The 12,444-nt window shown below is 35.5% G+C and overlaps 1 protein-coding gene across 1 annotated transcript; it reads right to left on the bottom strand.

Moving 5' to 3' along the window:
• Positions 1 to 3,550: 3,550 nt before the first annotated feature.
• LOC123562790 (uncharacterized) lies at positions 3,551 to 6,965 on the bottom strand. The gene is made up of 4 exons (XM_053524375.1): positions 6,812 to 6,965; positions 5,455 to 5,578; positions 4,706 to 4,871; positions 3,551 to 3,902 (listed from the first exon to the last, which is right to left on the bottom strand). The coding sequence occupies exons 1-4, from the start codon at positions 6,937 to 6,939 to the stop codon at positions 3,802 to 3,804; spliced, it is 519 nt and encodes a 172-aa protein (XP_053380350.1). The 5' UTR covers positions 6,940 to 6,965; the 3' UTR covers positions 3,551 to 3,801.
• Between the last annotated feature and the right edge of the window lie 5,479 nt (positions 6,966 to 12,444).

The following is a 12,444-nucleotide window of genomic DNA, read 5'->3' as shown; positions in this document are numbered from 1 at the left end:
ATCCGGTCGTGTGTCTCGTTGAATATCGTGTGTCGTGTCTTGTGTCGTGTTGAATTTCGTGTGTCGTGTCGTGTTGAGTTGTGTGCAAACAGAGAACGCGACACATGATATTCAACCCGACAAAACACTATGTACAACGATTCTTGACATTATATCGTTCAAATTTTGCGCAATTGTCGCATGTCGAGGTAATTTCTTGAGGGCGACACAAGACATTCAACACGACACGACATTCAACGCGACATACGACAAGGCACACGACATTCATCGCGACACACGACACGACACTCAACAATGAACAACGGCACTCAGTTTTTACTGCAATAATTTTTGCCAAAACCTAGCGCGACAATGAGACATTCAACTGTCAAAATTTCGTGTGTCGTTGTTCATTGTCGTCCCTCGCGCTGCAATGTCGTGCGTTATGACGTGTGTCGCGTTCAATTTGGCACTAATCGGATTCCGCAGTTTTGTAACATACCACATGTTTAGTTTTCAACCCGTTTACAGTTTATGCTTTTAAAGCATCAGTAAGTTGATTTCTAACATGACTGACCATGTTTAAAGCATAAAAAATTGGCAACTTTTTGTTAAAAAGTTGAAAAAAAACCTCTCCAAAAACATTTAGGGTCGGGCCAAAAATTCAGGGTAGGTCGAGATACCGGAAACAAACATTTTTTTACGTGTAAGCAGTTTTTAAATCCCACCAGGACTGGACTGGACTGTTTTGATATCTGTCTTCTGGCCTGTTTCGTCGAGCCCTTATGGGTGTTTGGTTCTTAAGGTTTGCTTTTATATATTTATACAAAAGCATTTATGTGTTTTACATTTAATGCCTTTTTGTTTCCATTACGTGTGTTAGAGATTCACCTGGCGGGGATTACTTTTAATTGCACTGTCCCATGTCTTTGGAACACGGTGGAGGTAAGAGCAGATGCGCACCATAAGCCGGTTTAAGCTCCCCGGTGGTGTGTTTATCACTGACCGTTCCATGACAGTGTCCCACTGTGTTCCCTTATTTGCTCGTTTTGTCCTCGTGTGTTTGCTTTGTATGCGATTGTCTGTTTGCAGTGTGCACGTCTGCGTGTTGTGGGTTTCGTTTTGGGAAAGCTGCGTTTTCGGAACATGGCATTCCCTGTTTGATATTTGTCATTGTTTTTTTTATCCCCCCAAAGGGAGGCATATAGTTTTTGAACCGTCTGTCCGTCTGTCGGTCTGTCCGCAATTTTCGTGTCCGGTCCATATCTTTGTCATCCATGGATGGATTTTCAAATAACTTGGCATGAATGTGTACCACAGTAAGACGACGTGTCGCGCGCAAGACCCAGGTCCGTAGCTCAAAGGTCAAGGTCACACTTAGACGTTAAAAGTCATTTTTCATGATAGTGCATTGATGGGCGTGTCCGGTCCATATCTTTGTCATCCATGGATGGATTTTCAAGTAACTACGCATAAATGTGTGGCACAGTAAGACGACGTGTCGCGCGCAAGACCCAGGTCCGTAGCTCAAAAGTCAAGGTCACACTTAGACGTTAAAAGTCATAATTCATGATAGTGCAATGATGGGCATGTCCGGTCCATATCTTTGTCATTCATGCATGGATTTTAAAATAACTACGCATGAATGTGTGGCACAGTAAGTCGACGTGTCGCGCGCAAGACCAAGGTCCGTAGGTCAAAGGTCCTAAACTCTAACATCGGCCATAACTATTCATTCAAAGTGCCATCGGGGGCATGTGTCATCCTATGGAGATAGCTCTTGTTTCTTTCTTTTTTGTGTGTGTTACCTGTTCAAAACACGCGATATCACGTATCACGACCTGTAAACACTGGTACACTCTCTTAATAATTGTGAGTTGGTCCGGTATCCGTTTTGGGGAAGTTTGGCAAACGTAATGTTTCTATCCGCGAAAATGTCCACGTTTGTAAAAAGAAAATATCGTATCTGTGATCATTTCTAGGTTTTAGTACCATTAGAACCATCCTTATCATTCCTTGCCATTTTCAAGGTTGACGGCTGCATATTTGATAGCCTAAAAAGGTTCGGTGACGGATTGTTTCCCATTGCATATGCAAGCAAAAACATTTGAAACGGGAGAAGAACTATTCAGTAATAGAGAAGGAATGCCTAGTTATGGTTTTTGAATTAAGAAATTTCACAAGGACTTGTTAGGACAACCGTTTGAACTACAAACAGATCACGCACCGTAAGCTTGTATTCAAAAATGTAAAGCTGAAAAATAAAATGCATTTTTTTCTGTGATTGACATCTGGTTGATGCCTTACATTCATTGATACTTGGTCATATAAAGCCGTGTGATTTTTTTTTGTGACTGACAACTCGCTGATACCTTTCATTCATCGATCAACGGTGATTAAAAATGCGTTTGAATTTATTTGTGATTGACATCTAGTTGATATCATTCATGGATCATTTGTCATACAAAGGCATGCGAATTCACTTGTTATTGATATCTTGTTGATGCGTTTCATTCATTGACACCTGGTTATAAAAAAAAGCTTGTGAAATTACTTTGGATTGATATGTTCATTCATCGATACTTGGTCATAAAACGTCTTGTGGGTTCACTTTTGATTGACATTTGCTGGATATTTTTCACCTGTCGTACTTGATCATAAAAATGCGTGCGAATCTATCTGTGACTTTCATCTGGTTGATGCATTCTTTCATCTATACTTAGTCGTAAAATGGCATCTGAATTCACTTGTGATTGACATTTTGTTGGTGCCTTTAACTCATCAACGGCGTATGAATTTACTTTTGATTGATATCTTTCAGTCATCGATAATTGATCATAAAAGGTGTGTAGATTATAAATTTACTTGTGATTGAAGTCTGGTTGGTGCATTTCATCCGTCGGCTTTGATCATAAAAATGGCGTGCGAATTGACATGTGATTTGCACCAGCTGTCAAACGTATAACGATATCTAAATTGAAGCATGTTCTCTTAAAACTAAACTCAGTTGGTCAGTCTTAATTCATAGCCATCTTAAATGTCTACAGGTGATTTATCTGGGTAAATTAAATTGTACTGTCCGATATGTCACGGTGATATTTGTTAAATAGATGGATAGCTTATGTTTAATGATGCCTTAAAGAAACTGTTTTAAAGATTGTTTTAACTGGTCAGTATTACGATAATAATGATATAATCGGTTCTACATAAAATTGTAGCTATTGTCTTGGAATCTAAGACTAAAGGTGACACAGACAGTAGATTATTAACTGTCTTTAGATTTAAACCTAAAGATAATTGCTTTAGACGAGTACATTAGTAGCAATGTCGCATTAAACGCCATCTTATGTGTCCTTATTTATGGACAGACTTGTGATACCAGAATTCGAGACTTTACTGTTATGTTCCTTATCACATCCGACTGATGGGAACTTATTTACGTTTTATAATTTGCATTTACTTTGTATTTAATAAGCATACCGTAATTTGACATTGATTTTTTTTATTTTGCCCAAAAGTCCCCACTTTAAGGCCCCTTTATGGAGTACATCAATTTTCCAGTATCTACAACTTATACTGTCACTTGATTTTCTGTTGTTTTGCACTTCAGGATTTTTTCCTATACTTCAATGAAGTACTGTATATATTTTCGACATGCGTTGTTTCACATACTTACAATTCAACAAAATATTGCTTTTAAACACAAAGTTACTGGTATAGCGAAATGTGAGAGTACTTGTCTGTTGTTTTTAGTTCGTGTATCCAACTGTTCCGACAAGATTATCAAATATAGAGACATTATTGAGTTAGAATTGTCTATTTCTATTCGTTATCCGTTAGCTTGGTGATCAGCTTTTCGTGTTGTGGATATTGCTCTATCATGTCTTTTCTCTTTCCTTCGAACCAGTCCTCAAATTCAAACCCTTTAAGCATAAATGGAAAATATGTTATTATAACAGCGACAGTATCTTACTAAACGTTTGAACATTCTATTTTTTTCGCATTTGTGAACTCAAAGTTTATCAAAGATAGAAAAAAGGTGAAAACATTTTGCAGTCCTTAATTCATATATGTGTCCGCATACATTTCCACAATTTAATTAGAAATCAGAGTCATCTCTGAAACAAGTTTCAAACTGACTCGCTTTGCTCTTATACTATATCATACACTTTTTTATTCGTACAATAAAGTCATCTACTGAATGCAAAAAGTAAAACTGGCAACATTTTGGTGTACACATACTTCCTACATTTGTCTTTTAAGTACACTTGTTGAACATACGAAATAGTGTATTCTATACAAACCCCTATAAATTGTCTTTTTACTGTATTCGGAGAAAGTCAGAAACCTTTTAGATGGTTAATTTGTTTTTACAACTCAAAGGATTGGAAGAGATTAGACACTGTGTTTCAATAGTAATTCGTCTGCGTTGTCGTGTTATAAAAGAAAAAGACCAGTCCTAAATCAGAGAAAACTTTAACCTGTCAGTACTGACCTTACATCCAGTAGATACCTGTATTGACCGCTTACAGAGACTTACTAGCAGCTTTAAGTAAACAATACATTCATACACTTAATTGTATGTATATTACTTGAAACATTATTGAGAAATGTATTGTGGTAACACTGATTAAATCAATTTTGGTTGTGACATAGTAAAATAGATACAAACAATTATAGTCCTATAACATTTAAAAAATCCGATGGGCACGGTGGAACACAATACCTGGCATGACTACTGCACTATAAAGACTGTATTTTGCATCTGGAAGAAGTTCGGCAGCATACCACGTGTCATGTGGCACGACTACTTGTGCCACGCAGTCTTCGTGCTTTAGTACATCTCCTAACACGTGACACGTGTGTGTACCGTCTTCTTTTATCATGTGAATCTGTAATGTAAAATAAAGATGGATACACACTTGACAAATATTTACCTTCTCGGTACTGGGCTTTTTTTTATCTTTTGTTCAATACACACTTGATGCACTACGTCATCTATGAAACTTGCGTAAATGTCGCAGTTTTGGTACACGAAACTTATCTTCGTAATTCCATTCATTCTTATATTTAATTCCGTTATACCAATCTATGTTTAATAATTTATGTTTACTTGCACATTAAATCGGGTAGTATTTTGTCGCTATAAAAATATCGACGTAAAGTGATTAAAACATAACGATGTTTTGTCACATTAGCATGGATGTATAATATAGCAGACATTTTTATATATTTAAAGATTTTCACTAAACTATTTTATCTTTAGACAATTACTTCAAATGTAGAAAATCCTCTTCAAATGTATTTAACTTTACTTAAGGTATGAATTAATTGTGTATGTAGAAGTACATTCATAGTTTAATTCAATGTAGTAATAGTACTGGTGCTGTTAATACACTAAAGTTTTGCTTTCTACCTATCGTTAATGATTTTTTCATGGATGAAAATAGCAATGCATATGTTATAAAACATTACCTGTACCCTGCCGCCTGCGTGCCAGTAAAACCCTTCATCTGACAGATGTTTGTGCCATCTTACACAATTAGGTGCTGCTAATAGGAAATATATGCTAGTTCCTGAGGCTCTTGTACCGCTATGACTGCAAACAGAACATAAATGAGTCGCGCCATGAGAAAACCAATATAATGGCTTTGCGACCAGCACGGATCCAGACCAGCCTGCGCATCCGCCCAGTCTGGTCAGGACCCATGCTGTTCGCTAACGGTTTCTCTAATTGCAATAGGCTTTGAAAGCGAACAGCATGTATCCTGGATCCATGCTGGTCGCAAACACACTATGTTGGTTTTCTCATGGTGCGGCTCAAATAGCATATTATAATATTTTGGTATTGCCATAACTATCTCCTGTTTGTGTAGGTGACTGGACAGTGTACAAATAACGACGTTGATATTTTAGTTATACTATTACTGTTTAAATTTGTTTGAAAAATAACCAATCAGTAAATGAATACTGTGTTGCCAATACGATATCATATACATGAAAATAAAAAAGACACACGGCTCTTTTTCAATTTCTTAATAAATCACTAATTAAGACAACACTTATAAGTGTGTTATATCTTTATTGTAACAATGTGTCATAGGACAAATGGAAAAAAAGATCGTCAGTTTATTGAAAGCACCGTTTCTGGACATTCAGTTTCATTACTCAGTTTTTAACTGCTTTTTAGATATGTTTTTTTTTTCGAAATGTTTAATCAATGTGCATTTTGAAAGGGTTAACGTCATATCGATACAGCTGTAGCCTGTAGGTCAAATGGCGACCTCCAAATTTTTCGTGATGGGGAAAGACACCAGATGCCCCTAAAAGCATAATTTTAGGCTCGGGTGGTCCCTGATAGGAACCATCGACTTTCAAAAAGCCAGCTGAACGAGTGTCTTACATGAACAACTTATACGTCGTAAGCCATGTTTCTAACCCGCCGTGATGTGAGGCAAGTGATCCGAAGTTAGCGGCCTTATCGGCGCGACCAGCCCCATGTGGTTCTGGGACGATCTGTGTATGAAAAGAATTGGAACCACTGCCTTACCCTTGCATGATCGTAAGAGGCGACTAATAGGGTCTTAACACTTGGTTTTGCTGTAACTCTTTGATTCCAGCAGGTATGCAAATTTTGTTTCCATACCTCATGTTTTTATTTTGATGTAAATGAGATGTGAAACCAAAATTTATAGTCCTGTCTGGTGCCATATAACATATACTGTGTTGGTGCGCCGTAAAACCCAAATAAATAAATAAATTATCGACGCGACCATGGAAGACTCTAAATACTTTATTTCTTCTAAACGTAACATGACTTCAAAACCAATACCTCGTTCGGGTTTTGAATGTCACTTGTCTATCTCCTTTCCACATTTCCCTGAATGCTCCAAATCCACTTGGGTGTGGCACGAGTTTTAACTGTTTCTTCAGCCTGTCGATCTCTCCGTCTTCTGCCATTTCAACGTGCTTTTGAACAGACCTATTGTACATACAATACGTTTCTCAAATATTTTTGACTTTCATTATCAATGCATAAAACGTTATAGTAAATATGTAAAAAATGTAGGTTTGCGCGTTATTTTCAAGACTTTTAAAAGTTATTAATGTCAATGCATGCCAATGAATGAATTTTACTTCATAAACTATTAAATCTCTCTTGGCTAGAAAAATGAACAGAGAAAATGAAATGTACCGTCAAAAAATTGTTCAATTTAAATAATGAAAAAACATGTACGAGTTAAGTATTTACAGTATAGATTTCAGTTTTTATCTCTTACACTCTGATAACATAAATTCAACCACTTCATGTTCCGATTCGCACGACTGCATTTATGTATCAGTTTAAACTACACTCTGTTTACAAGTAATGTGAATATTACACGCCTGATATTTATATATGTCACTACATAGGAAAGTAAATACATGTGATATTATCCAGCGGTTACTCAGATATTTATCGACGTACATTGTATTAACGTGTTGCAAAACAACCGTTAATGTAATTAATAAACTTACTTTGAAATAATTATACGCTATTTGTACAAGTTCTCACCCAAAATTCCAGTGTAAGTTGAAATGATAACGTCGCACATGGACAGGACGACCGGAAGTAGTATTTTTATTGAAGAGTATTTCCGCCAGTTATTGCAATTTCATTACGTTATTTAATTATTCATTTTTATTTTAGCATAACATATGTATTGTTTATCAAGAATAATAGATCTACAAATGGGAATAAATGCAAAATATACAGACGTGTTATAAACAATGTTATGACTATATGATAATTGCTCAATTCGAACCGATCGTTTGGAAACTATTATAGCCGACAGGTTAGCGGTTTTAGTGCTTAAACATGTTAGGAGATCGTTTTATTCTAAGTATAATATAGCAGTGTCTGACATTATCTTTCCATACAAGTATAATTATTTGAAAATATAGTTTGCTTCCTAGTGTGCTCTTTTTAAAACGTCTGTTACTTTGTCTACATTCTTAAATTCTTAAATTCTTATATTATAAAGTGGGTTTATTTAATAACCATTTGAGCCGCGCCTTGAGAAAACCAACATAGTGGCTTTGTGACCAGTATGGATCCAGACCAGCCTCTTCGCTTTTAAAGCCTATTGAAATTTGAGAAACTCTTAGCGAACAGCATGGATCCTGACCAGACTGCGCGGATGCACAGGCTGGTCTGGATCCATGCTGGTCGCAAACCCACTATGTTGGTTTTGTCATGGCGCGGCTAATTTATATTGATAGAGTTACAGAGTAGAACAAATTGTGCATCTTGATCCGAAACTTGTACTAATGTGGCAGTCATGTTACGATATTTACTGGTTTTGACAACATGCCTTATGAGTACATTCCATAAGGCAGACGACCTACAAATGATGCAACGTCATCTCGGTAAAAATAGTCTGACCTCGACACTTTCCGGAATTTCTTTGAAGAGTAAAAACGTGTTTTATTTTCAAATATTTTTGGCGCATTTTTCCTCTTTCAGTTAAACAATGAAAGCATATAAAGAATATAATTTTTTATTTCTGTTATTGAAAATATAACAAATTTCGTCAGTTTCAATCTGTTGTTCGTTCGGGTAATTTCGGATAACGTCGAAGTGTGACGATTTGCAACGAGATGACACGATGTCATTTGTTGGTTGTTTCCCTTAATATACATTGTAAAACAGTCATCAGATCCCAAGTATGTTGTTTTAGATAAGTCTGACCATATACATTTTACAACCAATAAATACTGTGTCACGTGACTGCCACAATGTAATTCTGATCTGGATGGTCAACTGTAGAGTGCTCGATGCGCACGCCTACATATTCAATAATAGTTATTCGATACGTCGAATAATGATGATGACAATGATGACGATGATGATTATGATGGTGATGATGATGACGTTGATGGTCAAAAAAGTTATTGTCCTCTATTCACAGATAGCATGAAGTCACTATTTTTACAGTATTACAAAATGTAGCTAGGTACAGGTTTAAGGTCGGTCCACACTTAGGACCGGAATGTAGAATTTCGACGTAAAAGTATGAAATTTGGCTCAAATATAGATCCAACCCTATATTTTCAGAATGTATGTTTCTTTTTCGATTTTACGGTTGTGTGTTTACGTTAAAAGCGCCACCTGGTGGCACCGATTTTACATGTCAATTGCTTGTTTTCTGTCATAATTTCAATAATATTTTGGCAATTTCATTATTTTTTTCGTTTGCGCATTTAGTTGTCTGTTCTAATGTATTTGGCAAAATTTAAATGTATTTAGTGCGTTATAAGACGGTCATTTTTTTTGAAAACAATTCAAATCACTCTGTCTGCATAAAATTTCGCGGATATAAAACTCGCTAGTACTCGCCGAGACATTTCATGAGACCGTTGTTTGCCGAACAAAAAGTCGCGGCTTTTAATTTTTACCCTCGACTTTTTGTAGAATTTCTACAACAAATGCAAAAAATGTCGCGGATTTATTTTCTGTTCCTCGACTTTTTTATAGACAAACGTGGGATAAAATGTAGAGTCAAACCATGGGCGTCAATTATAATCCGCCCCTGGTTTCTATAAAGGCGTATCAGCTCATCATAAAACATTTCGTTTTATTGCAGTACATAAACATATTTGTAACTGATTTCGAAGATAGATAGAGTCAAAATGTTCCCTGCTGTTTCTATCAACTGTTATAAAATATTGCAGTTTATACCTTCCCCGCGACATTTTGTACGGTCTCGACAGAAAATCAGTCATAAAATTTCTCGCGGGTTTAAAATGGCCGCAACCGGCAACCATAGTTTTTTTTTTATATATTAAAAAAATCATTCTTATTTAATGAGTATTTTTCATAGAAAAAAGTTTCATAAAAGTAAATATGAATTAAGGTTTTTACTTCTTTTTTACCAATTATTGTAATGATATAGTATTAGAAATATGACTGTGATACCAAATAAGTATATAATAAAATCTGTAAAAATAATAAACCTTGGTATGAAGTATTGATGCATATTTTGGTTGGTATTTGTAAAGAAAAAAGCAGAAAATCATATACCGTTGAAAAATCGCCAGCAGATTTAGCAAAACTGGGTGTGTTCAAAACAATTTTTCACAAAAACAAGCATGGTGACGAATTGTTTTTATTTGTTCATAGTTTTCAGCATAAGTTTTCGTATCATATATGTGAATTTGAAAAAAAAACTATGAAAGGAAAAATAAACTATAGGAGTTCTGTTGATACATTTTACAATAAACCGTTGCGATGTCATCTTCGTATGACCCATAGAAAATGCTATTGCTTCAAACGCATTGGTTAAAGACCTACAGAACAAACTCTTTTGAAAATTAGCGCTTTAACATTTCGCATTTATGTAGCTTTGCGTATATGTCAACTTCCTTCATGGCTATGGTGCATCGTCAAGTCAGCTTCCGGTTGGGCATGCGCACATACAAATGTTAAGGTTACCTACCTATGGGTCATTAATTTCTATTTTTAACAGCAATAATATATGTTGTGTTAATAACCGGAAACTTTTATTATTGTCAACTTACCCGTTCACTTTTCAGCATATCCAAAGAGTTCTGGTTTATTTTACGGTCGTTTTCTAAGTATTGTAGAAGGCTTGAAGTTGTTACTTCCTCGTCATCAGTGTCGTCAGCCATTATTCTGTTATGAAAGAAGTCTTTGATTAATAACAAGAACTGTGACCAGTGCAAGAGCAATGTCAACATAGCATTATATTTTGCACGACTTAATCCTTGAATTGTAAAAGCTTAGTATAAGGGCTAAACCTCAAAATATCAACCTGCAAGTATTCCTTCCAGAATCACTCAACGAACAGCGCTCTCTTTTAATTGTTTTCATGATATGAACAAAATTTGTGAAAAAAAATGTTTAATGTTTATTTTAGAATTATTTTCAGCAAAACCGTGTTTTAAATATGAAATAATTTATTGCAAATCAGTGCTTTAACATTATTTATGCACGATGGGTGGTTATACGTCGGGCGTAAATTACGGCTTTACGAGGGCGAAGCCCAAGTGATATTATTTGAACGACGTATCATCACCCGAGTGTATAAATAGCGTTAAAACACGCTTGTGATAGATAAAATACAGAAGCGCTCTTTCTTGGCCGCAACAAAAAGTTTCACGTCACTGCAAGTTAATGTGACATCATTCTAGAGTAAGAGTGTTTTTTACAGAGGCAAGAATATTAGACCACCATTACTTCACTCGTACAGTTACACGTCTGGCGTAATAATTCACGTGGGTACAGTGCGATATTATATAAATATTGCATTCCTGATGAGAGGGTGATATGAAAAATGTTCACCGCGAGATATATGAATATTGACCGAGGCGCCAGCCGAGGTCTATATTCATATTTCGAGGGTGGACATTTTTCTTATCACCTTCTCAGGAATGCAATATTTATTTTATTATACCGAAAACGTAGAAGGGTCAAAGCATTTACTGGAAAATCAACATAATAATGTATTTAACATTAAAAAGTAATTACTAACCAAATAATGAAGACAGAATTAAAGAGTCTTTACTTGTTAGCACTCATAACTTGTGGCGACTTTGCTGTGTAATAAGACTTTTTTGATAGATTTAGTCGAGACGTTTACATATCGCTGACCCCTATATCTATTCTAATATTTCAACATTGCGTGAATCAGTAGCATTTGAAAAATGGCGATAACTTTCTGTTTTCTAAATGAAACATACAAGTGTGAGCACTCATTTTCTTAGTTAGATCATTTCTAAACTTATTGTGGTAGTTTCGATTCAATACTTGATGAAAAATTGTTTTCGAAATATTTTGCACGTAGCATAAAAAAAAACTCGTCCGTGTTCGCACATGCAAGAGCACCAGAAAATGGTAATTTAATCCTAACTTATAGTTATATAAGCGCCTTGTCTGAAAATTTATCAACTCAGTCTTTTAATCAATGCCAAAGTATCAATCTCTCAACGGGTGATATGTAAAAATAATATCACATGCGCAGAAAAAACAAAATAACGCTGTTGCGCATTTGATATGAAATTATGGATCATATCACCTGCGCAGAAATTGAAAATAACGATTTTGCGCATGTGTTATAAAATCACTGGGGAATATGATATATTATTCAAGTTAAACTAATGGGAAATTTGCATTGGACATTTATGTGAGGTATAATAATTATTTCGTACGACGTATTACCGTCCGAGTGAATAAATATTTTGCTACAAATTATTTCGATTCTAATCTGTAATTTATTGTAAAATTTTGATCAAATATAACATAACTGTTTTGTTTCTTCGCGCAAGTATGGCGACTAATAGCATGTCGTTACGCTTCTTTATACATGTAAGAAGGAAGCATGTGAACACGAGAATCACAAATGCATACATGTAAATCGCAAGAGGTACGAAAGCACAATGCAGTTTTTGCCCTAATTCTGTTAC

Source organism: Mercenaria mercenaria, chromosome 15 (assembly GCF_021730395.1).
Source record: "Mercenaria mercenaria strain notata chromosome 15, MADL_Memer_1, whole genome shotgun sequence".
NCBI lineage: Eukaryota > Metazoa > Mollusca > Bivalvia > Venerida > Veneridae > Mercenaria > Mercenaria mercenaria.
The sequence above is the reverse complement of the archived record's forward strand: the minus strand, read 5'-3'. Positions and strand labels throughout refer to the sequence as shown.

Bases quoted from the DNA above. Each gene is read 5' to 3' on its own strand.
- LOC123562790 (XM_053524375.1), bottom strand. From the start codon at position 6,939: ATGGCAGAAGACGGAGAGATCGACAGGCTGAAGAAACAGTTAAAACTC. The intron at 5,579-6,811 runs GTATTGGTTTTG...TTCTGTTTGCAG, and splicing joins ACATTCAAAACCCGAACGAG to TCATAGCGGTACAAGAGCCT. The intron at 4,872-5,454 runs GTAATGTTTTAT...TTTACATTACAG, and splicing joins ACGCAGGCGGCAGGGTACAG to ATTCACATGATAAAAGAAGA.